The sequence below is a fragment of the Leptonotus elevatus genome, chromosome 9, assembly GCF_054856555.1.
Source record: "Leptonotus elevatus isolate MCC_2025b chromosome 9, RoL_Lele_1.0, whole genome shotgun sequence".
NCBI lineage: Eukaryota > Metazoa > Chordata > Actinopteri > Syngnathiformes > Syngnathidae > Leptonotus > Leptonotus elevatus.
In genome coordinates, this window is record NC_141247.1 from 14,344,148 (window position 1) to 14,371,449 (window position 27,302).

The 27,302-nt window shown below is 39.5% G+C and overlaps 3 protein-coding genes and 1 long non-coding RNA gene across 7 annotated transcripts in view; 3 read left to right on the top strand and 1 right to left on the bottom strand.

Moving 5' to 3' along the window:
* Nucleotides 1-618: 618 nt before the first annotated feature.
* Nucleotides 619-17,573, bottom strand: bicc2 (bicaudal C homolog 2). The gene is made up of 19 exons (XM_086084506.1): nucleotides 17,286-17,573; nucleotides 13,733-13,779; nucleotides 13,274-13,343; nucleotides 13,050-13,129; nucleotides 12,825-12,986; nucleotides 12,673-12,726; nucleotides 11,187-11,402; nucleotides 10,847-11,098; nucleotides 8,463-8,594; nucleotides 8,091-8,280; nucleotides 7,577-7,710; nucleotides 7,303-7,511; nucleotides 6,845-6,950; nucleotides 6,190-6,229; nucleotides 3,244-3,401; nucleotides 2,609-2,804; nucleotides 2,377-2,540; nucleotides 1,223-1,322; nucleotides 619-1,148 (listed from the first exon to the last, which is right to left on the bottom strand). Exons 1-19 carry the CDS (start codon nucleotides 17,539-17,541, stop codon nucleotides 1,018-1,020), a joined length of 2,697 nt encoding a protein of 898 aa, XP_085940632.1. The 5' UTR covers nucleotides 17,542-17,573; the 3' UTR covers nucleotides 619-1,017.
* Nucleotides 10,764-14,045, top strand: LOC147168478 (uncharacterized). The gene is made up of 3 exons (XR_015095937.1): nucleotides 10,764-11,326; nucleotides 12,582-12,729; nucleotides 12,848-14,045. It is a non-coding gene; the product is annotated as an uncharacterized LOC147168478 (long non-coding RNA).
* Nucleotides 17,574-19,660: 2,087 nt separating the features above from the next.
* On the top strand, nucleotides 19,661-25,683 carry dele1 (DAP3 binding cell death enhancer 1). Of its 2 annotated transcripts, XM_086085778.1 has the most exons (13): nucleotides 19,661-19,848; nucleotides 20,513-20,630; nucleotides 21,332-21,434; nucleotides 22,101-22,178; nucleotides 22,377-22,521; nucleotides 22,613-22,789; nucleotides 23,189-23,271; nucleotides 23,347-23,440; nucleotides 23,609-23,751; nucleotides 23,991-24,149; nucleotides 24,246-24,338; nucleotides 24,504-24,657; nucleotides 24,723-25,683. In XM_086085778.1, exons 1-13 carry the CDS (start codon nucleotides 19,818-19,820, stop codon nucleotides 24,992-24,994), a joined length of 1,650 nt encoding a protein of 549 aa, XP_085941904.1. In that variant the 5' UTR covers nucleotides 19,661-19,817; the 3' UTR covers nucleotides 24,995-25,683. The 2 variants fall into 2 exon arrangements, with proteins under 2 accessions (XP_085941904.1, XP_085941905.1); XM_086085779.1 differs by lacking the exon at nucleotides 22,101-22,178.
* A 1,168-nt stretch (nucleotides 25,684-26,851) lies between these two features.
* The window catches only part of apbb2a (amyloid beta (A4) precursor protein-binding, family B, member 2a), a 39,544-nt gene continuing 39,093 nt past the window's right edge, over nucleotides 26,852-27,302 (top strand). For 2 of the 3 annotated variants that reach the window (XM_086084794.1, XM_086084796.1), the window contains exon 1: nucleotides 26,854-27,166. The gene's annotated coding sequence lies outside the window, so the exon portion shown is untranslated. Of the gene's footprint in view, nucleotides 27,167-27,302 lie in introns of all 3 variants that reach the window. The other variant, XM_086084795.1, reaches the window with a different exon arrangement.

The following is a 27,302-nucleotide window of genomic DNA, read 5'->3' on the forward strand; positions in this document are numbered from 1 at the left end:
CTAGTGGAGCTTGTCATTGTTTCATTGTAACTGTAAGGAGCAGAATACAGATTTTAACATAGAATTAGCAAGTGAAAAATAGCCACATGGCAATTGTGCTTAGAGCATGTTGACACTAAGCACGTTACAGTGATTTAACAGATATTGTATTTAAAAAAAAAAGAAAGAAAATGAAATAAATAAATAAATCATTCCGGTAATAATATTTTGCCAAGATTTTAATCTCCTCACTTTCCCCAGCAATAGTTGAGATATCATTGAATACACAGAAGAAAACAAAAAAATAATAATCTGAATGATGCAACTTCCTTGACTTGTGTTGTGCAATTTTTCAATGATAATGGAACTGAGAGAAAACGCAGACACCCTTAAGTGTGAATTTAAATTAAATGTATTTTTAAGAAAATAAACTATAGGTGGGTAGATTTCATGGTGAGGTTTACATTTATGAAGTGGGACAGGCGATAAATATTGCTTTTCCAACATCCAAGGTATTTTAAATTAATATTTTAAATTGTATTTATTAAACTTGCAATCAGATCAATGTGCATGACTGTTTAAAAAAAAAGTTGTATTATTTTTATATTACACCGGAACTCCAAATACAGATTAAAGTAATCAACTTTAACAATAATATTTTATTTACTATCACAATACAGTGTCATTTATTTATTTACCAGTATGTATTTTATCTATTTACATTCGAATAAAAGTAGTAGTTAATTAGGTGAAAGTATAAAATGTATAATTTTTGCAAAATGAAAGGCACATGGCAAACTCACAGGAACCGACATGCAATGTTTGACTTTTTGTCATAAAAAAAAAAAAGAAGTTTGGAAGAGAAGACCTCCTTGTCTTGATTTTGTATAAAGAGCTTTGGAATTTGGCTATTGGTGCAAGGCACACATGACTACATGCTGTTTTCTTGGTTTGGTTGCTTCTGATTGAAGTAAATGACACCTGTGTTATGTTACAGATTCAGTTCCACAATTGACAGGGTTAACTTAAAATCTCCTTTCACCAGCGGTTACTCAGGGCAGCCACTTCCATGTCCGCAATGCGTGGCAGTCTACCACTGGCGCCGCCTTCCAAGTATCCAGACTTCACGCTGGATGTGTCTGAAGGCCTCCTCTTGCTCTTGTTCAGGTCTGGACACAAGGATTTGTCTTTTGTTTTGATGAAGTGCCACCATTGTCGAAGAGGAATCCAGCTATGACGTTACCTGAGATGGCCAACAGCATCTTGCGTCTGGCTCCAAATGTGGACACGCCCACTTCCTTCAGATCATCATCAGACAATGTGAGGAAAGTCTGGTAGTCAATCTAAATCAACACCAAGGTTAGCTATAGTTATTGAAAACTAGCATAAAAATTACATATGAAACTGAACCCCAAAAATGTTTTGTTAATGATATAAATAAAAACGACATTGATTGATTGAAAATAATTTAAACTATATTTGCCATTTATAAAACTAACTATAATATAGCATAAATATCCTTCAGTTCCTTCTTTACCATTAATACATGAGATTTTGGCATCCATTTTATTGGAAAATCTAAAACTAATACTAAAACTAAGAAACCTTCACCTAAAATAAAGAATTTAAAAAAAAATAGGAACTAACAAACCTGCTTTAACAACTAATTAAACTCACTGTTTAAAAAAAAAATCACAAGTCAAGATGAAATAAAAAAAAACAATTGTGAAAAATTCCAAACCTGCTGAAAACACAGCAACATTGGGAATTGACAAGAATGTGTATGATGGTTCGTTAGGGACATTTTCAAATACACTTACACACCAGAAACACTTTCATACATGCTACCGAAATTCATATTTTGGTATATTTCAGGATGATGTTTGAGAGTATTTCAGTTGTATGTGAGAGAGCATTTCACCTGCGGGAGAGTGTGAGTTGATCCTGAATTTTTGCCTGTGATGGACCCTCATACATTACTTAAATCCTCTCACACATCACACTGAAATATGCTCTCAGTGCTTTTCAGTAGAATTAGCGTGAGAGCGTTTCACTTGTGTGAGAGGTAACCCCTGTAAAATCACACACAAAACTGAAATCTCTCACACTGAAATATGCTAAGTGTTTCAGTATTGTGAATAATATGAGAGCATTTTTGAGAGTGTTCATGAGAGTGTTTCAGTAGTTTTTGTGAGTTTTTCAATTGAGTTTAGAAAAACATTTCAACAGTGTGTATGAGGTTTCAGTAGTGTGTATGAAAGTCCTTTATTAGTGAGTATAAGCAAAATAATTTTCATAGTGTGCATGAGAGTGTTTTGTGATATGTGTGAGAAGCCTAAAGATATCAATTAATGTAAAAGAAGTGCACTCCCCAAAACAAAGCCTCTTTTTGTTTACCTCTTGTTGCTCCAACACATCAATGTACTTCATCAATCCCAATTGGCTAAGGAGCTCCGGCAGGTCGTCCATCATCTGGGGGGAGGGGCTACGCTGACTGCAGGTGGATGCCCTCCTTGATGAGCACACGTCGTCAAAGTAGTTGCAACCCGGGAAGCCCTCCGCTGTAGGCATCAAGGGCTTTAGAAGCTAAACTTTAATATCGGTCTTGGTCATGCTAACTGGGACTTACGGGGTTTGTCATTCCTGTTTCTGTTAGATGCGAAGGTGGAGAAGTGTGAGGAGGACGAGAAGGAGGTTGGTGGTGGGGAGGATGGAGAAGAGGAGGAAGACGAGGAAGACGAGGAAGCGGGCTGGGATCCGCGTCTGGCCCTCCAGTTGTCCGAATTGCTCCCATTAGATACTGCGCCGCTCTGATTGGCCCATGACTGCGATGAGGCAATGATTTCATTTCATTATCAAAACAGGCATTATAGATGATTAATGTGACTGGCGTAAAGTTCTGTATTAAATATAAAATACATATTAGCGCCATCTAGTGAGGCCCGTCCGGCACTGTACGCACAGTCGCCACTGCATTAGAATAAATAGCTTTAAATTCTAGAGAGTCAGCTAATTTGAGGGTTCTTTAACGAGGTCGAAGCAGGATGGGTCTGACTGATCGTGCTGACCAAAGCAATGCAATCATGGTGCGAGTAATTGAGCATTGAAATTTCCTTTGTTCACCACACAGCAAGATAACAAACAGTCCCAGAGAGAATGCAACATAAAATATCTCAAGGGAGCTTTAAAAACAGCACTTTGCAGCATTTGTTGAAAAACTAGCGAAAGCAGCATGTGTCGAGCTGGCTAATTGCTGATTTGTACCTGGCCGCTACTTGTGCTCAAGTAGGGTTTGTAGCTGCGACGGCTGATGTTCCGCAGCTCCTTCACGGCCTCCGCTGGCATGGATTTGGAAAAGCCGAGGCCGCTCCAAGTGTCTGTGGGCGTCCGGACTTCAGTGACCACTGGCTTTCTCTGCATTGCTGGAAGAAAAACACAGGGATAACTAAGAAGCAGTCTTAAGTGGGTAAAAGTATCTTAGCAGAACATGACTTTGGTAGAAGTAAAAGTCACTTTGTAGAAATGTGATTCTCAAAGAGTGGTATGCCACTTGTGGTATGCAAGCTCCCTCTAGTGGTACACAAAAGAATCACTGCCTAAGTACAGTTCAGTTTTGCTTGTTTTGCTTTGTCCCAGAAGATGTTCTTGCTTTTTTTGCTGTAGCAGCAGAAGAAAATCTCCCGGTCTAAATCTTTCGAGTGACATGTGTTCGTCCCGCTGTTGCCATTTCTTTTTTCACCAAAGGGTGGTGCTCCAACAACTCCTGGATGTTGCCCGTCGCCATTCTTGAATAGTCCGACAGTCTATTACCAACAGTTCTTTTTACTGTCACACCTCTTGTATGGTTCACCATACTATGACCTAGCCTAGAAAGCCACACCCACTTTCTCTTTCAAGAAAGTGGGTCTGGACAGGCGTCCATAGACTGCGATTCGGTACCGGACGAAAACAGGCCGGCCAATCAAATGTGTCGTGAAAGCTGCAGCAGAAGAATATATACTGCATGTTATAATTGGAAGTAAAAGTATTTTTAAAAAGTGACTTACAAAATCGAATTTTATTAAACTTAAAAAAAAAATTGTAGTTAACCGACCACTGAGGTTAAAGTAGTTAGCTAAAGAGATGTGTTGTTTGCTAGTGAGCGAAGTTAGCTAGCACACGTTAGCCATGTACTTGTTGCCTAAACAAGCTCATGATAAGTAAATCAATATTCACATTTTGACTTCACTGCATTAATATAAATTAATGTAACCAATTGATGTTTCTTCATGTTGGGTGGGGAGTTTTTGAATGCCAGTATTTTGTCACTTTATGTAGCCATAAGAGACACTCATTCGTCGCCGTAGTCGTTTTGGTCGTCATCTGCTGTTGGAAAATATATGATGTGTGAACAGTCGAGTCAGCAGCAGGTGCTTCCATCTGGTCAGTATTTTATTCATTATTTTTCCTCTTTGTGATCCCAGTTTAGGAATTTTGTCAACAAACATTTTTTGGGGTTATTTTGCATTAATGAGTACCAAACGTTAGGCAAAATGTTTCGGTGTTTCGGGGTAGAAGTATATATTTTATTTTGGAAATGTAGTAGAGTAAAAGTGAAAGTTGACTGAAATATAATGTAAAAAGTACATGAACATTTTAGCAAAAGCAAAAGCATGTATTTGTATTCCATTACATTACAAGACTGCTAAATACAGAGACATTACAAATTGTGCAGATGCTTTACTTGAGTATATCTTTTCTGATGACTTTTTACTTCCTACATTTGAAAATAGATACCTGTGCTTTCTCCTCCTTAAATTGTTGCCATTAGCTAATTTTGCATTTTTTTGTGATGTTGTTTTGTTTTGCTCATGCAGGATCTGTTGTCAGCTCAGTGCTGATTATCCTGGCAGAATTTAGCTTGCGGCAAAGCTGTCTAGGGATTTTTTTTTCTTCCTGTTCTCAGTTTGAGCTCTGTGCAAGGTAATAAAAGAGGGAAATTATTTTGTGTGCAGGGAAGTTGCCTTTGTGCCAAGTTATCAAAACCGGTATTGCATATATATAAAAATGCAATTTTACTTTTTCCGTAAGTACATTTCAGTATACTTATTTTTTTAACGTTTACCTCCTGTTTATATGGGAGTTGAATCAATACTTAAATTTTTACACAAGTATCCACACTTTTATGAAGTCCACATTTGTGAGTACTTTTGCCACCGCTCCATCTTGCACGCAGCTCGGTGCCATTAGTCTGACTCAGTCAATATGAAGTTGTTGGAAGACAAATCGATAAAATAGCATTTGATGGACAGTTCTAAATAGCTGTGGGAGACTGGTCGTGGCAAAACAAGTCAATGCAGTCTGTCCATCATTTCAGTTGTTCTGGGTTTACTTCCAAAATTCACAGAATGGGCAAGTGGGGTTCAGGTGTTGAATAATTCATCGGGAACAGTTACTTGTTGCCGGTGTGTGGCATTTTTAATCGAGCTCAAATTATTGAAATTGAGACACACAGCAAAAAACTGTAGCACGAGACACAGCGGTAGAAACCAAGTAAGTCAAACATATAACACCTCACATGTACGTGTGTGCGCTGCCTCTACTGTGCAATTTATATAACTGAAAATACCGTATTTGTAATCACACTTTTGTAGCATATAACACAATTCAAATGCATTTCAGGGGAACGGAAATGTGTCAATTTGATTACATGCAGTCCTCGAGTTACCGCGCACTCGACCTACGACATTTCGACTTTACGACAGTCGTGCCTCAGCTGCCATTTTGTCACTCGTCCGCCATTTTGTCCTTCTGCTTAGCTAGTGCTAACACTTGTCTGTGTTTGTGCACCAGGAGGATCTTTGTTTTTTTTTCTTCCACCTCTAAGCAGTAATGGTAAGCACAGCATCTTATTTTTGTATTTTAATTAATTAAAAAAAAAAATACAAGTATTTTGATGTAAATTTGAACTTTAACGGTGAAATACGACTTAGGCAGAAATTCGGCTTACATCGCCAGCGTAGGAACAGAACTCGTTCGTAACGCGAGAACTCCCTGCATAATGATGAATGAATTAATGAATTAACCAATTAAGTGTTTTGTCTTTAGGGTACATCCGCAGTACATGGTGGGGCACAGATCAATTAATATAAGATCAGCTTTCCTCTGCACTCTTTGCTTAGAACCAGAAGCTACAATGTAAGACAAGAAGAGGAATTTAGAGGCACTAACCTCTGGTCGCCAGCAATTTCTTCTTCTCATAGTCATAAACCTACGGAGCATAAACGGGATATAAAGTAGGTAAATAATGCATGGAATTGAAAATCTTTAGTGCAGGCAGGTTGAACCTCATTTACATCACGTATACTAACACACCACTTCCTGCAGGCACTATAGTGTAGTGGCAAGCCTGTTTATACTTTTGGTAAAAATCACAAAAGAGCCCAGAAATCAATCATAAAGCAGCAAATATGGGTAAAAATGCCAAAATTGTTAACCATATCTTCATTGTATACTTCAGCTCAGTGGCTTGTGGTAGAGTGTCCGCCCTGGGTTCAATCCCTGGCCAGGTCATACCAAAGACTATTTAAAAAAAAAATGGGACTCATTGCCACTCTGCTTGACACTCAGCATTAAGGGTTGGAATTGGGGCGTTACATCACCAAATGATTCCCAAGCGCGGCCCCTGCTGCTGCTCACCGCTCCCTCATGGGATGGGTCGAATGAATTTCGCCCTACTTAGGTGGGTGTGTCAATCAGTGGTACTTTAACTTTAAATGATTCTTTGATATGGGTTGGATGCAATGACTGCACTCAAGCTCTGATTTGCACAGCTGTCATGTGACATTAGAGCATTGAAAAGAAAGTCGCGCGTGTTCTTTCGCACCTCCGATTCAGAGACATCTGCGCCAACATCCCGGGACGGCATCACGTCTCTCCTAAGGCTGTTCCTCCGTTCCGTCCTCCCTCGCTCCATTTCTGAATTCAGAATCCTTGTGCATTCAGGAGATAACACACACACAAGGATTAACTGGGGTGGCTGTGTTGAAGCAAATAAAACAACCCGACGCGCACCACACAACTATACTAAGTATATAGGAAACTGCAGCATTCATACACAGTATAACTCTGGGAGGGACGAATAAATGTTCTGTAGAATATTTTCAACATGATTTTTAAAAACGGCAACTTTTTCTTTTTGTTGTTGAGTAATGCTAGTTGTGGGTTTTCTGAGCAAATGATGTCAACAGGCTAACTATCATAATTTAAAGATGCAAATCCAAGATTTTAACAGTTTTTCCTTGGTGGAGGTCTGCAATCTCACTTGATTGTCTTGACACTCACCTCCATGTGAACGCCTGCCCCGTAGAGTGCCGTCTGGCTTGGTTGAAAACTTTGTTAATCTCGGGACCCTGCAGACTCCCCCTCCGACCCATCAGAGCCACCCTCGGGCCGCTGGGGATTCTCATTGCATCATCCGATGACATCATCATCAACGTATCTTTAGAGCTCTCATCATCCGACTGGCCAGACTGGTCGTCATTTTCTAGGATCTAAATAGAAAGGACATTTTCAGTGATGTGTGTTTTTTCTTATTGTAGTGAAAGTTATTAAACACCTTCTCCAGTGGACGACAGTCTGATCCCTTTAGTCCCGCCCTCCCTTCCTCAGTGGGAGCGGGTAGCCCGGGTGGAGGTGATGGCCGAGTCTTTGTACCACTTAGAACCTCTGGAATGGGAGCAGGGACGAGGCCTGCTTAACATAAGGCAACAAACACAATTAGTTGAAAATGGCATTTGATTCCAAAAATTACTCACTGGCCTCGGTATTATAACCAAAACAAAGAGTTGCATTCAGAGACCCAAATATAATGTTCAGTTTTGAGTTATGTGTTTATTAGGGTGCTTGTAGTTTTAGTTGAATGGTGTAGAACCATTCTTGTAACCTTGTATGTTTCTCATAACACTCTCTATAAGCACAAAGGATTATAATTAAGTGTAAATATTTGTTAATGCTAGCTGTCACCCGTTTTAAAATGCTAATGAGCAGACAGTAAACTGAACGCAAAAACAAAAGACGGATGACAAAATCCAAGCATTTACAAAAATTGATTACAACCAGTGCAAGCTCACCGTGTTCCGAGAGACGCAGCTGCTGTAGTAACATGTTGAGCCAATAACTGGTCAGCTCATTACCGGCCAGAATGGGGTCAGGGGCCACCTTGGTTACCTTGGTGGAGTCACAAGAATCCAAGCCCAACAGCAGCCGACGGGCCTCATAAAGACACTGGATGTTCCTTTCGAGACCTTTTACCACCACTGACTGCAATAAATACATACTGGTTCAGGACTGTTGCATCATACTGTAATATTTAAGACAAATAAAAAATAAGAAGCAAGATCTAAGGGAATAACAGTAAAGCAAAATAGGAATCTTTGTTGATAATTGTGACGGTTAACAACAAGGGAAAGATGCACAATTGAACAAGGTTAACATTGTGCTACCTTGTTGGTCTGCTTCACTTTGGGCTTGACACTAATGAAGACTCCAAGGTTTTGCATCATCTGAGCCAGCGAGCATGGATCTGCCTCCAGATCTTCCCGCATGTCAAACATCAAGCACACAGGCAGACAGTCCTATGTGTACACAGACGAAGAAAAAAGAAAAAAGAGACAAATACATTTTGTTAAACAATGATTGTACTTACCTTACTCTTTGCGAGATACACTTGCCTGCGTTCTACTATGTTTATTATTTGCTAGCCTATTGACAATCCCGAACATCCGGGCATTTCTGATATTTCAACAATGCGAGGCTTCATTTCCACAGCGCATTGTATTGTTTTTTGTTTTTTTTACTGTAACAAGCATAGGCTACAAACCAGGCATATTGTTATCGTAGTCAAACAACATTTGATCACATTTTCAAATCAAAACAATCCTCACAAATCAAATTAAAACGATCCAAAGTCTAATGCTTTTCAAATAGCGGAGAGCTGTGTTTCACCGAAGAAAATGCTGCATTCGAAGAAAGTGGGAAATCTGATTTTTCCCACTCGGATCGTGCCAGTTCCCACCTCAAAGCGTTTGAGGCAAATGTAAATGCAAGACATATGCTCATGTGACACAACGTGATTTGGAATAACTGCGTTAACCAGAACAACAAAGAATTTATCAGAATCAGCCATCTTGTTTACATTTGCCTCTAGGACACTCCAAGTGGGATAAATCCGACATCAGAGTTCAGATCCTCCTTGAATGCAGCATAAGACCGCCATTTTGATTTGATGTTATGTCGGAATTGTCAATAGTGAAAAACTACACTTTTGGCCACTACATATCTAAATGAGGAGGGATAGCTAGTAAGCTAACTAGCTAAATAAGTAGATAGCTAACGTTGTATTAAACTGTTGATTTGAAAAATATGTATATTATGGCACAAATATCATGTTTGAAAAATGTGTATAATTAGCAATTTAATCTGGAGAGACTACGTCTCACGGCTGGCCTGGGAAAATTAGCAATTTACGCTGGAGAGACTACGTCTCACGGCTGGCCTGGGAACGCCTTGGGATCCCATCGGAGGAGCTGGCTGAAGTGGCTAGGGAGAGGGAAGTCAGGGCTTCCCTGCTAAAGCTGCTGCCCCCGCGACCCGACCCCGGATAAGCGGAATTGAAGACGGAACGGAACGGAACGGAACGGATTAGCAATTTAGCACTACTACTGGAGTTAGTTAATGCGAGCATCTCAGTGTTGGGCTGTTAGCATATTTGGGCTCAGCTGTGAATGGTAGTAGTTCATGGTCACTTTAAGGTCACACATACAGGAGAATATAGATCACTATAAAATGTGATTTTTATTGTTTAGTTATGAGAACATTTCCATAATATTCATAAAAAGTTTATAATGTTATTTTTGGCTTTGTGTAAAATCTTTATAAGGGTACCTTTATTGTAAAGTGGCATTGTATTTTTCAGAATGTTTGCCTACGTTTTAGTATTGGACCTCATTACACTGTAGGTGTACCACAATGTGGTAGGTAAGTGAATTTGTTGAGGATAAAATATCTTTACTAGGTGTGACAAAGAAAAAGCTGTGCCAGTCACACTAATAATTCAAAGCCAACTGCCTAACTGCTTACGTCTATATTGTATCTGGCCATTATTCTGCATTTTTAGTACTGCTCTCTCTCTCTCTGCCTCAATTTCATTGCTTTTGTGTATAATTCTGTCACCCGTTCTCACTCTCAAGCATGTGGAGGAATCATAAACATGGAGCAGAGAATACAGTATATTTAAAATATCTCCTGAAGCATTTGTTCCGCTCGATATGCCTCTTCAAATTATCCATGCTTGGTTAAAGCATTCAACAACTTATCCGGGAATTTCAAAGATGAGTTTTTTATGTTTGTGTTCCGCAGAATGCGAATGCAGTGTGCTACACAAAAGTCTGAAATAGACGTACAGAGAAAGGAAAACAACACAATGCAGAACAATACAGGGATTCAGTTTATGATGGTTCCGAAATATGACATTTTGAGGGTAGGAATGGCACATGGCACCATACATTTTTCCTTTTACAGTACAGTTGTACCTTGACTTATGAGCGTCCCGACTTATGAGTTTTGGGGTTTTGATTTGTTGCTTCATCGTGGTTCGAAATTTAGACATGCCTCTGCTCAAATGAAGTGTAAAAAAGGCAAGTGCCACAGTAGTGCCTGTTCATGGTCACAGGGAGCTGGAGCCTATCCCCTTTTTAAATTGTATTGTTGCCCAACAATGTGGCATAAGCAGTTAGCCTTTTGGCTTTGAGTCATGAGGTTGGATGCCACAGTCTTGTGTTGTTAACTTTGTCACACATTTTTTTTCACACAGCCACAAGAAACTTACCATGAGCTGTTGCCGGGCCAGACACACTCCATCGGGGCTTCCTTGGATGACCAGTGAGGGGAGGTTCTGGGGTGCGCTGAGGTCTGGTAGAATGATCTGTGTCTGGGTGTGATGCATGACGCTCAGAAAGTGAGCTCCGTTCTGCCCCAGCAAGAAGAGATGCTGCTGCGAGGTGACATCCAGCTGGCTGGTCACGACGCTCCCTGTTACCTCTGACCCCAGGAGCAGCTCCATCAGAACGCAGGTCGCCTTCTGCCGTGTAATACATGGGGGAACACGTTGCCGTGGTTACAGCTCATGCGTGCGAGTCGACGCTTTCCGACGCACGCGTCGCGCTGACCTTGACTGCGGAGGCGTTACCCTGCAGGCCCCACACGGTGCAGCAGCTCCCAAAGAAGGCGGGCTGCGCCTGAGGCTGCGGTGGCACCGCTCTGAAGCTCACGCTGACCCCTAACGTCTGCACCACCTGCTGGATGAGAGGTGAGCCGGCGTCTGGCAGGGGCTGAGGGGCCAGGCTGACTGGCAAGTCAAAGGTCAAAGTCAGTGGCTGCAGGTCCTAGTATGTAAAAAAAGAAACAAAGGATACAAAAGAAAAGGAAGACTATGAAGTTTATGAGGTGATGTCAGAAAAAGACGCACTAAAGCCTTTTGATAAATACTGTACTCAGCACCATTGCGTACCTGCGTTATTGGGGTCAGGTGTTCTATTTATCATTCTATTGATCTGTGAGTACAGACTGATATGGAAAAAAATATTTTGAGTAGGCTGTGTCATTTTAAAAATAGACCTAATATATATATTAAATATTTATATATTGTAAAAATATTATATGTATTTTATATTATTTTATACAAATATATTATCTATTAATATTATATCTATTTTAATATTTATAACATAAATATTTTATAATATTATGTAATATTATTTTATATATTAAATATAAAATATTTTATAATATAGCCTAAAAATATGTTACAGGCCATTCCTCCTGGCTCACATAGGGCGTAGCGTACAGAAATTAATTTCTGATTTCTCGTTCAGTTTAGCAAGTATAATTTTTTCTCCACAGTCCAAACAAATATTAATTCACCTGCTACTTTGCTGTGCAAAGTTGGATAACTCCTCTTTGTCTGTCAAAACTATACTCAATCACCCTAGCACTTAATTCTGGTGTTAAAATGCGCTAACCACGTCATTCTTAGGTTAGCTTAGCAATTAGCATGACTTGTTGCGTATTCGTCAAAGTTCGAGCTAAATAGCACAGGGCTTGCCTCAACCTCAACCGGCTGTGTGCGTTGTAGTACTACACTTGTGTACGTCCCGATTATGTCACAAGCTTCCAGTGTACACTACTTTACGCTTATTTTGAGCCTTCCTTAGAGATAGCTTCTGTTGTGAATTGGCGCTTTATAAATACAACTGACTTAACTTTGATTTGACTAGATTTTGAATCTGACGAGGAGAGTCAGAATCAGTAGTGCTGTCTGATATCATTTAAAGTATATTAGCAATAAGATTGCTTCTTTAACCAATCCGGTATCCATTTCCTGTCTTAAGGGCCATTTTGATAATATCAGCATTCTTCCCTCCCGATCGGATGTATTAAATTCTATTTTTACATAAATTGATTAAATTCATTGATTCCGAACTGATCCAGATAATCTACATCACACACTCGCGTGTTGTTATATTACGTTAGTATTGACGGATTCTATAACTGTGATATTATAGTGGTGGTGTTGAGAGATGGATTAAGTCGAATAAGACGTCACTAAAGGCCCAGGTAGAAAATGCACAACCCGCCGCTGAATCGACCACTCACTCTAATTCTCTTCCTGGCCTCTTCCACTCCTTCGATGGGTCCAGCAATTGACACCTGGTAACAATAACAAAGATTTTTTATTTATTTTTTTGCTTTCTTTTATAAATGTTATACGCCTCTCTAAATTGCTCCCTTTGGTTCCATCAGCATACCTGGTTGCTTTTTTCCCCTGCAGCATTGTGGCGGTTGGAGTCTGGGAAATGGATATGGCAGGAAGTGACTTCCATCACCTTCTTAATGTTTCCGCCACCTTTCCCGATCACATGGGAATGCTCCGTGTAAGCCACGTCCATTTTGAGGGTCACCTTGTTTACCTGAGTATTTTAATGCAATCAGGACCACATTGCCACTAATGTAAGTAATTGTACAATAAGTACCCTGGTTTCTAGGACTTCTAGAATCTTCTTTTTGGCTTCCAAAACGTTGGCTTTCTTCCCTTCCACCTTCACGTGTGGGTCTGGAAAAGGTAACAGCTCAGTTTGATATTATCTCGTAGGATTGTGCAATTTAGTTCCACTGGAAAGACCTTGATATGAAATGTAACAGGGAGCAACAAAAAGGAGCTAATTAAAGGATGTGAGTGACATTAAGAATCTGTCACCTTTCTTTGACTTGGCTCCAATCTTCAATTTGGAAGGCCATTTCACCTGAGTGTCAGTTTCTTTCATCACCTGTGAAGACCAAAACAATGGAGGAGAGTGAAAGAGAGCTGTGAAGAGGCCTTGAGAATATATGCTGCTCATACAGATTCTAAGAATACAAAGGCTCATTTGCATTTCAAAGATTGTAATCATTACACTGCCTAAGAAAGCTGTTATTACAGGATTTGTCATAGAGATAAACCACTCTGTCAGCCATAAGTACTAAGTGAACTTTATGCACCAACGTTAACAGTGTCTTCTGAGTAGGAAATTTTCATTTGTTTTGTGTTTGTAGCCCCTTCAGAACCACATTTTTTTCTGCTGGGCAAAATTTCTTATTTTTTACCCACTGATTTTGACTCATTTCCCACATAAGAACAACATAGACATTTTGTATTAAATTTGCTGTTTTTACTTACTTTCTCAAAAAACTCCTCGCCTGTCATAGCATCTCCAGCCCTTGGAGCTGTAACAAACACAGTAAAATAAACGAACTTAAAATAAAAAAAAACATTTAAATTACTGCAGTCCCCTCTTTCGTATCAGCAAATATCCGCCTCAATATACCGTTGTAAATAAATATACGTAAGTACAGTACTGCACTAAAATAGTTTGTGCCTGCAATAAAACAGTTGATTCTTTGAATCACTGGCACGTTTTAGCCATTTATTGTTATTATTATTATTACTAATATTATTGACTTCATTCACACTACGGTCAACGTTATGCAAAAAAAAAAACCCACCTCTCATTTCCAAAGTAAGTATAATAATAATAATAATAATAATAATAAAAGATTATTATTATTATTATTATTATTATTATTATTATTATTATTATTATTATTTAATAAGTATTTCAGTCATCCACTGGCACAAATGAACAGACAACCGCTCAAACACACATTCATACAGTCACTAAGTGAGAACTCAACGCAGATACATTAAGAAGTAAGCTGAATTAGCCATTACACCAACAGTGACCTGAATGATTTTATAATAATTTTGTCCTTTTTTTTTAAAAAAAAAGAAAAGAAAAAAAGTTTGTATTTCTTTACTTTGCTTCTAAATGTCTTAAATTATTCTGTGTGCTTTTTTTCTTTGTTTTTAAATGTCTTATGTTGTTATAAAAAATAAAAAAAATAAACGTTTTTAAAACATTTTTTAACTGTAAGTCCATGCTTTCTGAAAATTTAATGAAACTACTCTTAAAACTACTATTACTTTTGAGAATACTGAGAGTTGTTTTCCCTGTTTGAAGGAATTCTGACGGATTCTGACGGACTTCAACTCCAAACTCCAACTTTTATGTGATCAGTCTAAAACAATGTTGACAGCTTTTAAATGTTGACGTTAGCTTAGCAACTGGCACAAAAGGAACGAGAAATTGCTTGGAACATAAACAATTTTAAAAGGCCATGGCTTCACTGTGACATTTACAGGGTTGGGGGGTAGCGCCTGCTGTTTGCTACACCCCCCCCCCCCCCATCACTAAGGGTAACACTGGCTAGAGCTGAGGAATGGTAAAAGAATAGTATAGGGTGGAGAGTGAAGGTGGCAAAGATGGGGGGCGGGGGGCACCACAAATCAGCCTGGAAACGGCTAATGACGTTGATGACATTTAGTGACGCAAAGACCTCCCACTTGACCACAGAAATTAGACCACAGATACAAAACTGAGAAGTATTGGGTAGGAAAATCCACTCATGCACGTCACAGTCAAAGAGAGTACAATCTGACGAGATACAATATTTACAGCCGAACTGAGGCTGTTCAAACACCATAAAATATCACAGAATGCATTCAAGCCGTGGAGCATCTGTGTTTACAGGCAAACAGATGACTGAACTTAAGTAGAAGTACAGATACTTGTAGCGAAAGATTCAAGTCCTGTTCTAAAGTAAAAAAATATATATTCATTTACCCATTTTGATAACTTGACACAATGGAAAAAAAATTATCTGCACGCAAAAACATTCTGACAAAGAAGGGAATTAAATGTACAGATATCTGTTTTCAAACGTAGGGAAAAGTTATCTCTAAAGTATTTGTACTTGGTTATTTCCCGCCCCAGCAACACAAATGTGCAGCAGTGACACAATGAGCCTCAACACAGTGAAGGCATTCGTCATAAAGCTGCCAGCCTGAGATAACTAACGACGGCAGTTACCTCCTCATCCCAGACAGGCATGATAATAGCAATAAGACTTATGAATGCATCACCCATAGGGTATCATTAATCATTCATGATAATACATGACTTTACTGCATGGGTGGTGGCGACAAGCTGGAGGCCTTGAGAAACATGCGGTACAGCATTTAGGCTAGCCACAATAAAAAAATCACCTTCTATGTACCCTCAGGCCTTTTTGATTTTACAACACTTTCCGCTTGTTAATGGCCATTTTTGACCAGGAATAGACAGTCTGTAATTTTGCATTTTATGCTAGTTTTACTTTATAAAGTTTTTATCTAACATCCTCAGTTATTGTCATAAGTATAAAATTCCCCCTTTGTTAAACCCTTAAAATCCCAGTTTGTTTTTATGATGTATTGTAATCTAGTAATGATGTATAATGGTAAAAATAATAATTAAATTAAATAAAGTAACAATTGAATTAAATAAAGTAACAAGGAATTGAAATAATGTGTCATGGGTTTCAATTGGACAAAAGTGGCCATGATAGAGCTAGAATGTACAAGGTCATGTATACAGTGAGATATTGATTTAATTATTTCCATGACAACGGTCATCACTTAAAGCACATGTCATCTCAAATCAGTGTTGAATGAATGGTAATAAATTCATTAAAGCCTCCCAAATTATACGACAAAAAATGTTGTGATGTGAATTTAGCACAGCAAAATAATATATTTCATAAAAACATACAGTAATGATATAATTCTATAGAATTTAAAGAATTGAACAGTTTTTGCCACTTTTTTTTTGACATTGCTGTTCCTTATGGTGTGCATGCATTGGCCACCAGGGGGCAGTATACCATATACAGTACCAGAGCCGTATGGGGTAGATGCCACGGACTTCCGACTTCCGGGTTTTACACATCAGCACCGTTTCCGGCCACTGCTGGCCACGTTCCAACAATCGCACCCCGACCCATGTGCCCCCCAACCGGGCGCTCCCGCTCATCGGCGGGAGGTTGTCTCGGCTATCTGAAATGCTTTGGACACTGAGACAGACACTACACACTCGAAGCTTCGCACCCTTGCACCCGTCGACGGGAACGCGCAACCGAGGGGCATCAAGGCGAAAGCGGAAGTACTGGGACGCGGCCCACACGTCGCAAACCGGAAACAGAAACAAACTTATTGGGTGAAAACCTGGAAGTCGGAAGTCCCGCCTCCTCCGTCATATAGTCCATATAGAGAGAGTTTGGCCTACTTGGTTTCGGCAGGGTAACAAGATGGCGTCGATATGTCATGTGACCAGCAGTTGACTAATCACAACTGCTGTTCGAGTTGGCCAAACTCTCTCTATATACGGCTCTGTACAGTACACTATACAGTGGATATTCACTACGGATTCTGCTATTTTTTTCTATATTTTAAACATATTTTAATGTTTATTTTAATGCATACTGAAGCTTTATCAGATATATATATATATATATATATTTTTTTTTGTCCATTGCAGTTGGCTCGGTCCCTACCTGCCGCTATTAATGGGGTCCACTTCCACTGTACATGGAGACACAATTCAGTAAGCTGAATTGAATTATCACACTAATAAACTGATGCTATTCATTAGCTTGCTTATGACGTTTTCCATTATGTGTTAGCATTAAGTTAGTGAACTGCAAGGCAGTTATGTGTTTGTTTGTTTTATGTGTAATTGTCTTTGTGTAATGTTTAAACTTTAGTTTGACAGTAAACTTCAACTGGGTGTGGAAATAAACAGCTAAATGGCCAGCATAGAGACCAGAGAGCAAAATTGTGACGTGTGTCGACTCACCATACAACATGGTCTCCAACTTCTTCCTATTGATCCTGAACCTCTCCTCCACCCACTCCGGATCCTGACCTCCAGCATTCGCCTGCCCCGGCGCTGTTTCTTCCTCTTCTTCCTCATCCTCTCTGTCACAACAGGCCTCGCTGGGCTCAGACTTTGGTGCTGAGTCGGGTTCTACGCTAGTTTCCAGGTCAGGCTCGGGTGGTGCTACAGCGCCCTGGGCGGGAGAGTTCTCCTCGGGGCTGGTGGTGTTGGCCATAGCAGGACTGAACCCTTGTCTGTGTATGTGTGTGTCTGAGGATGTGTGTATTATGTGGCCAAGGAGACGGGTGAAGCAGGAGGAAAAGAAAAAAGGGGGAGCCAGTCAAACTCCCCCTGTGTCCCCCACCCCCTTAGTTTACAAATGTAACCTCTTTCTCGCTTTCCTCAAGCAGTGTGAGGCCCAACAATGCACTGACTGGGATGTGTAATGGAGGGCAGTCGGTCAGCACAGGTCATATCTTCTTGAGCCGAGGGGATCCAAACGCTGCAACAATCTAATAAATCCCTAGTAATCTCGCTGTCGGTGTTCCACAAGTCAAGAACTGTGGTAAAGATACGCACATGTTGAAAGCATCCTCACAACAGGGCTCACAGCTAACAAAATAATCACGTTTTTTCCGGATCCTGAGGGGTTCTGCGACATCTGCCAATTTCCCCCTCACAGAGTGAACTTTATGATGTTTAAATGCACTTTTAACATCAGTTTTTACTGCACATATGCGCAGTGCTTGACAAATTTATAAGACCGCCACCACCCAATGTAAGATTCATGCATACATTAACAACATTGGTCATTACCAAAATCTTTTTTTCTTAGGTTCCTGTAATGCTTAATATATCAATATTTAGAAGCTCTTTAACAAAAATGAATTAAAATATGATGTTATTAATCAAATTTGCCAAATAAAATAAAACAAAACAATTGAACTTGTTAATTAGTGTGCAGATCTGTGCACGCGACTAATCTTTTTCTTATAGAATATTAATTTATTTAATTGAGTAATGGTTAGCATGTCTGCTTATAAACAAGAGGTTCTAGGTTCTAATTTCAGCTCTGGCCTTCTGTGTGGAGTTTACATGTTCTCACCATGCTTTTCCTATATGGTCTATATGGTTATGTATTTATGTTTAGTCTCAATTTAGTAAGTCATTTTTTGTAAAGTGACAATGACACAACAGTATTAGTTTATCTTTGTATTTTACTTAATAACACTGCTGATTAGTGATTCAACTCAACTGAACTTTATTCATAAAGCACTTTAAAACTAGCATTGATATATACAAAGTGCTGAACATGGAACATAAAACAGGCATGCAATAAAGATAAGCGAAACAAGAACAACAAAACAAACATTACAAGTAAATAAAGTTAACATCAATAAATTAATAAGAGTATGTAAGTGAATAAATAAATAAATAAATAAATAAACATCAAATTCATAACACACAATACAGAGACACCACAAAGCACGGAGACAATGCTAAGTCTCATGATACCCCCCCCCCCCCCAAAAAAAGAATATAGATTAAGAATATAGATTGGGTTTCAGTGACTAGTGGAGTTGGCTTAAAAGTTTACAATACTCACAAGCTACTTGTAGTTAATACTAAAAAAAAGGGGGGGGGGGGGTAATAAAATCATAGACAAAGTTTGGGCCACGATGTGTCAGGAATCTGAGGGAGAATGAGATGCCGACTCAAAAAAAGGGTTAGCTGGTGAAAGACTCGATGATGGTGCCCATGGCAACCGGTCAAGAAGCTGGCTTTTCAAAGCTTACCCTGAATTCAAAGCGACATACACGGTCAGCTCACTCCCTTTTAGCTCTGCCTGACTGGAAGTGTGTGTGTTACATTCCAGTCACTTGCGTCACTTATTTGACACCGCAAAGAAACGGCAAAGTGTCCTGATGGGTGGGTGGGTGATTGTTTGGATAGGTGAGATAAGTGAGTGTATGTGTGTGTGTATGTATGTATGTATGTATGTATGTATGTATGTATGTATGTATGTATGTATGTATGTATGTATGTATGTATGTATGTATGTATGTATGTATGTATGCATGAAGGATGGATACATAAATATGTACAAAAACTATAGAACCCACGTGCATGATACACTTTAGGTCTACACGACTGATACTGCAATGCTACGCATACTACAATTATAACAATGCATTAAGTATTTGGAAATGTTAAAATTAACGACATGAGCATCTTGATCTTGTGTGCACACTGCTATCCATTGAAAATACATTATTGTATGTGTCCTCGTTTCCACACAAGGTGGCGGTGTTGTACCGTATCATACGTTCTCGATTGCGTCATGTCAACCACTTCCGGGTTGTTTCTCAGTCACCGGACTGCACTCGTGACTTTTGTTTGAGTGCAGATTGTTTACATCGACGTGACCTGCAACAAAAGACAGTTTAAAGTCCGATGTATGTGAACATGGTAATTTGTCGGTGCTGGACGCTCCCGTGAGAAAGAAGAACCATGTGGAGGGTTAAAGGACTCGCGTGGAGAGGTAAGACGAAAGTGAAGAGCACCATGGAAACTTCTCGAGTAACGTCGCCATTCGGCCTAATGGTTATTTTGGTCTCTGCAAAAGCTCCTTCAAGTGTCTTCTTATGTGTTGAATTCAAATCTTACTTTAAGATTAAAGGTTGGCTTTTGTGTTATTCTCGTCGTGCATGATATCCAGGATCAGAATGATCCATTTATTCGATATATTCTAGGATGTTTTGTAGTAAGTATTATATTCTATTTTTATATCAACGTGAGGATAAAGGCTTGAATGCATTCGTTTGTTAAACATCATATAATAAAGGTTAGATTTCGTGGTACATTACTATGCTTTCTTTTAATTTGTACTTAAATTTAATTCAGAATGTATTAGCCAAATCTGTTCATTATTAATTAAGATAACATTCCGTTAATTTAAAGCAAATTAAGTATACTGTATTTTTAAAAATACAATCGCTGAATGAGATTTAGCAGCATTAATTTTAACACCTTTCTAAGGATATATCAATACATGAGAAATATTGTCTGCTTCGTCAAGTAAACCTCTTAGAACATGATCAACAATAGCTAATGGATTCTCTGGAAATCCCCCTGAATCGTTCAGTAATGGAAGCATTAGTTTGTGTGCTCATGATGAATCTTTCTTACTGCTTGTGTATTTGCAGTGCTGCATCGATACCACACCAGCACCCCACTGCGTCTCCCCCAGAATCACCATGTGGAAGATGAGGTCATCAACACCTCCACTGTTCTCTCCACCTCTAGAAATGCCTCTGACAGCAGGTAGATTCACACTCACAAGAAACCATGTCAGACCTTTCTGGTTTCACTTTTGATTCTAGCCCATATCATGTTATTGACACAACCAGTGTTCTACTTTTTGCATATTTCACCACCTTTTTTTTAACCATTCATTACGTTCCAAAAATTCCCAATTTGCAAAGAATTTCAAATTTTCCACCAAAAAACGTAACACACCATTCAAGGAACGCATTTAGCTAAAAATGTACCCATCTTTTATCATGCCGTATTCAAACTCTTGATCTTATTCTAAACATTTTGATACACATTTTTCACATTGCTTCAATTTCACTTTTCACAGTTAAAAAAAACCCAATATTCACAATACAATTCCCAAATGTAATACATGCTTTAAATAACCTCCTCTTTCCACATTTCACAATCAATTCAAGTCATTCTTACATCAAACGTTTCATCTCATTCAGGACTTGGACTTATCTCTTCCTTTTGCATTTTTTGATGGATTCAAATCATCATCATCAAAGATTAATTAAATTCAACAGCATTTTAGCTCACAACTACAAGTATAAAAAAATAATAATTGCATTTTCCAGTTTTATTGTCTCTATTAGTTTGCAGTGGTGTAGAATTACATCACAATAAGAAGCGTGCCTAACATTTTGCCCCCTGTATGTTACAAAGTAGACATTTTTCCTTCATGTTTTTTTTTTGATGCCTTTCAGCTCCCATAAACAGGAGGATGGCGAGAGGAAGAAGAAACAGCGGGCCTTTAAATTCACTTCCACCGAGCTGCCTCGTTACACGGCTCTTGATGCCGTGGGATGGGTATGTCTTACTCTTTTTAGGAACCTCTCTCGCTGATGTGACACAGAATAAGTTAATTTTGTTGTTTTTTAAAATAAGGCCAACCTAGTTTAGGCATCCCAATAAAGTTCAGCTCATGCTTTCTTGTCACTTTAAATTTGTAACCTGTTACCATGACCTGTTAGCGTAAAATAGAAATATAGTCTGCAGCATTTGATTATTTTTTTTAAACTTTGTTAGGAGAAGAGTGGGCAAGCTATAAGAAATGCAGTGGGGTTTTTTTTAAACCTATATTGTGTTCCTTTGTTGTCGTCCCTGCAGTGCCTCTCAGTGGTACTTCTCAATTACTGCATTTTGAGACAAGTCATAACTCAAATGCTGCATTCCAGACTATTCCCCACTTCAAGACCTAAAAACATTCCACTCATGTGTAAACAAAAAAAACCTGCCATAAGCTAGTATTGACGTTTTTGGTGATTCAGTCAGTTTGACTGTCTACAGTTCTGACAGTAAAAGTAATTATTTCCATTTTCTTCATCATATTTTCAAAATAAATTTACAGAATAACTAATGCTGCAGTGTTATAGCAATAAAACTCCACAACGATATTTATGTACAGCAGTTTTGAAGAATTGTAATATGCAGCTTACTTAAGATTGTAAATATAGTTAACGTGGTCTTTTTTAGTCTTTTAGTGCATCTCTGTGGACCCCACCAATTGTTTTCGGCATCTTAGTGGAGTCAGGGTACATGAATTTGACACAAGTAAGTAATATAAGCCTGGGGCCACCTGTATGTATTTTAATCTGATTATTGAACCTTGAATCATCAAGTGATCAGGGTTTACAAAACTGCTCTTGAAAAGCTGCTGCTTGGTATACAACATGTTAGTACTAATTGGTCATTTGTAGTACATCTAGTTATTCTTCATCACTGATGAGAGTGGAAACTGTTCATCCAAAGGGTGCGACGGCAGTGCTGTTCATGCAGATCTGCCGGAGGATCCACTCCAGTTTCTCTTCATGCGCTGAGCCCACTCAAGCTTCCGGGGTCCGGAAGACACCACCCACTTTGCAGAAGTGTGGTTACCGCCTCCTGCTGGACATTTGTGAGCACTGCATCTTTGCAAGTAGAATTGCCTCACTGAAAACCTTTTGATTATCAAACACTCATGATTTTTGTGTGTGTGTGTTCCCCAGTTTCAAGGAATGACGAGGTCCTGGGAGGAAGGAGTGTGCTTTGTCTCCACAATCAGCCCTTGAGTCCGAGCAGTGGTGGAAGTGATGCTGCATCAAACTGTAGTAGCCAGAACTGCCTGACTGCTAGCACCAATAGCTCGGCTCGTCAGGGGTCGCTGAGCCACGATGGTTTGACTTGTATGTTGAATCAAATCAATAGAAGCAAAAGTGAAAATCCGAAAAATTGACCCCCACTTAAAATGTTCATAATTCCCAACGGAAGGATTAAGATGGCAGTCATTAACTACTTTTTCCTATTAAACAGGCTAATGTGCTGTCTATATCAAGATTGTGCCAAAGCGATACGTCACAAAAAACAGCACAAAAAATTTTCAACAATTAACGAAGAATAGGCCCCCCCCCAAAAAAAATCATGAATTGGTGAATTCACATTTACTGAATTATAGGAGAAACACGATCAATTTTAATCACACAATGTGACCGTTAAAAAAGTCAAAAGATTATTTTGACCAACAAACTTCCCTTTGACTTAGTTGAATCAGAACAAACATTCTCTCCTTTTTTCCTCTGCCACAGGTGACACGTATATGTCTGCCTCCTGTCCGCAAGAGCATGTTTTTGAAGAAGAAAGCCCAGAGACCGATCCTGCTCATTACAAGGTTCACTATGTCACCTCATTGAATAATTTTTGAAATTTTAACCTGCGTGACTAAATGTGATTGTTTTGCTTTCAGTGTATGTTTGAAGGTGAAGAGAGACTGGTGGAAGCAGCACAAAACCTTGAAAAAGTGGCAGACAGCAATGTCCCAGTAATCCTAAACATTATTGGTATCTATGACATCACTACTTGTTACTCACCGAGCCATTTTTTTTCACACCCATTATGTATTTATTTTAACAGAACAACATTCATTCCATGGTTTTTTGTCACTATGCTTTGTTGTATGTGTGTGTTTTTTTTCGTCACCTTAATTTTTGTTTCTCTTCTCGCCGCAGGCCTTCAAAGAGCCAAAAGTGGAAACGACGAGGAAGCTTTCACATGTTTCCTGGCGGCAGCTCAACAGGGCTACAGCAAGGCTCTTTTTAACACTGGCGTCTGTTACGAGAAGGGCAGAGGAGTCGGCAAGGATAAGGACAAGGTCCATTCATCCATTTTCTATATCCCTAGTCCATCCCAGTTCAGTTGTATTTCACTTAAAAGTTAAAATACATTAGCTTTTGATTTATAAGAACTTTTTTTTTTGGTGGTACTTGGTGGCAAAAGGTTGAGAGACGTCTTAAGAAAGTCCACTCTGCCACATTGTTGATTCTGATAGTAATTTAATTATGTACTTTGTTGGTTGCCATTTTCTCCTTTTTCTCTTTATACTGCATGAAGGCGTCCCATTACTATCGACTGGCAGCAGTGGCAGGTCACAAACATGCTCAGTACCGGTGTGCAAAGCTGCTCCTGACCAGTAGCGGGTTCGAGAGCGAAGAAAAGTTGAACATAGCCATCAGCCTCCTGGAGAAGGCTGCTGCAGCTGGTCTGACAAAGGTGGAAGTCATCTTGTTTTTTGTTTTTTTTATTATGTCATAGCAACAATTGCTAATGTTTTAATATGATATTTTTACCTTAATCCTCCCTTTTCAGGCTCAATTATGCCTCGCATCTGTGTACTCCCAGGAGCCAATGAGAGATGGCAACAAGTCAGTGCACTACCTGCAGATGGCAGGACAGAGCAGTGTGAGCATCCTTTTATTTGCTTGCAGTCTGATCAATGACAGGCCTTCTTGGGATTCTTGTTTTTGCTTAAGAGACTTTCTTTTGGTCGCTATATAAATATATAACTAACCATAGCTTTGTGAAATATGAAAATAGATCATAAAGTTCTTGTGTGTTTGTGTTTAGGATAATACTGCTCTACTCCTGTTGGGTCAGTGCTACGAGAGCGGCTTTGGCGTCCAAAAGAGCATAAGAACAGCAATTGAGTTGTACAAACGAGCTGCTCAAGCAGGCAACAAGCAGGCTCAACTTTTACTGACTCCTCCCATTGAGACAGACGGTGAGTCGAAGTGCATCCCGTGTGTCATCTGACTAAGTCACTTGACTTTCTTCCATCTCCTGCAGTGCTGCGCTCCATCCGCTCATCGCCGTGTTTCTCCGTCTTTGACCGGGACCTCCAGCAGCCACTGTCCTCTCTGGCTGATTGTGTGCGCGCTGACGGCTCTTCCATCGCCGGCTCTTCCATCGCCGGCTCTTCCGTCACCCTCCCCTTCCTGCCTCATTGTTGGAGCACCGGGAGCATGGATGTTACCCCAGGGCTCTCCTCCAGTCCTCTTCACCTTCATCCTCAAAACTTGGAAGGAAAATCCTGCCAGTGGATGGTAGGGGTCGGATAACTGTCAAGCGCTACAGAAACAAATATCTGTTGGAATATGTTACGTTTAGGGTTGCAACATTGCGGGAATCAAGTTGGAAACTTTCCATGGGAAATAATGATAAAAAGAAAGACATGTTTGGATCTCAACGAAAAACTTAAGTTCCATTGTGGAATATTTCCAATATTCCCCAGTTTAACCGCCCAGCAACCTTAGTTATGGTCAGTTGTAGAGTTCTCAATTATTTACGTAGGCGCTAAATTTATGTAGCTGTTCATTATGAGAAAACATAAAACGTGTTTTCAGCAATGTAATATTCATATCCTGCATCTGTCAATTAAAGTGAAAGTTAGCACTCTTAAATTGTAGTTTAATGTAACACCTGTGTTGGCTGCGCAACAAATGCATGCATGCGTTTTCACTAGAGTGTTACATGTGTAGAAGCAGGGATTGTGTATGTTTTTATATATTTGTATTATGTTTTTATTCTGGGGTGAGGAAATTGTGAAGTATAGGTACTGTAGGTGCCTTTCGTCTCTATTTGTCCCAACCTGTGTAGCGATAACAGCCAATTTTAAACCAAAGTGGTGGTTTACGACACATTGCATATTATGGGATGCATCCAGCCTTATAATCTTTCTGGAAATAGGGAGCACTGTAAGAGTCCTACTGTGTGCATATGCACAATAAAAAGATATGTGTATAAATAACACTCATGTAGCTGTCTACTTCGTGTTACAATAAGCTAACTGGACCTGTCTCTTGCAAGACTACTGGATAACCACCATAAGTAAATGTATAGTGGAAGAGTCATAACATGTGCAGTAGTTAGCTGTATTATCAAATGTAAACTCGATCTAAAGTGGCTTACTCTCACAGGGGAATTTAACCCTCATGTCTTGTTCGATTTTGCTTGCCTTGGCTATGTACGTAGTCTAAATTTCAAGGTGTTTTTATGTTGTTGTTTTTTTATTTTTTTATTTATAAAGTTTTAAATAACATTGATACTCTGCTTTTGTATAAAATCTCAATTCATTTTGTTTTTTGAACTCCAACTTATTTGTACAATGGCAAGGTTGTACAACAACCTCAAAAACGAATTTTGTATGTAATTTCAGTAATACCTATATAGAAAGCAGAGAGTGCTTCCACTTCTAAAGATATTTTTTTTCATGTTCAGCAGTGGGTAGCTCCACTTATTAAAATCTGAATTGTCATTCATTTAAGCCCTACTCCCTTGGTGTGTGCAGTAAGCCATGAAACACCTCTTTTGGTAACTAACAATATTACATTGAAATGTTCCCTTGTACAAACTTTTCTGATATGATCTGGAGAAAGAACTGAACTGAACTTAAAAGTCTAAAATGAAATGCATTCTACCCAAATTAGATGATTCATTACATTAAGCGAGGAATTTAAAATATGTAGTTTTCATGTGTTTAAAGTGGCCGCAATAGAGCCGAAATATGTATATTTTTTTATATAAGAAATTGTAAATTAAAAACTTGGACCAAAATCCCCACCTTTTGCTAAGTTCAGTATTTTTGCATTAACACAGCTGAAATTGTCCAAAAATTACCATTTTAGTATTGACAGTAAAAACAAACAAAAAACTACTTATATTTTCACCTTTCTTGTATTACACAAGTACCTGCTAAGTGCAGGTGTACCTAATATTATGGCCGGAAGTCTTGACTTTCCTTCTACCGGAAATTATCATGACAAAACTCATCAAATATGAAAACAAATTGTAGCAGATCCAACTGATGCAGTACAGTAACCCATTCACTAGTCTTCCGGGTGTGACGTAAGACCTCGATGATGTGTGATTTCATTACCTGACATGCCAGTTGTTTAATGGCGGCCACCCCCTCGTCGTCCTCCACTTCCGCCTCCTCTGGTCGTCCTCGGCTCTGATTGGCTGCCCCTTTTGCGGGACTTGAGTCGCCGCTCCGGGACGTCGTGGTGGCGCAGAGAGAAAGCGCAGCCTGGCCACCCAGCGGAGCAGGTTTAGCGATCTGGAGCCGGAGAGGGCGGATGATGTGATCGGATGCGGGCGGCCGGCTGCAGATAGGGGCGGACTGGCTCTTAAAAAGACGCTCAGTGACTACGGACCGGGGACTGCTCACTTGTGTCGTATCGTGGGAGTAGAAGACACCCAAGTCCTCCCCACTGTCGAGGCTGAGCTAAGAGGTAAGTAAATGTTGGTATCGGGATGTGCACCTTGCAGGCGGGTGGTGATGGTGGATGCACCGGATGTGGAAGATTTACTGCGTCTGTGCACTTATCGACAACATTGCGTCCTCGTTGTCTTTATATTTCAAGAATG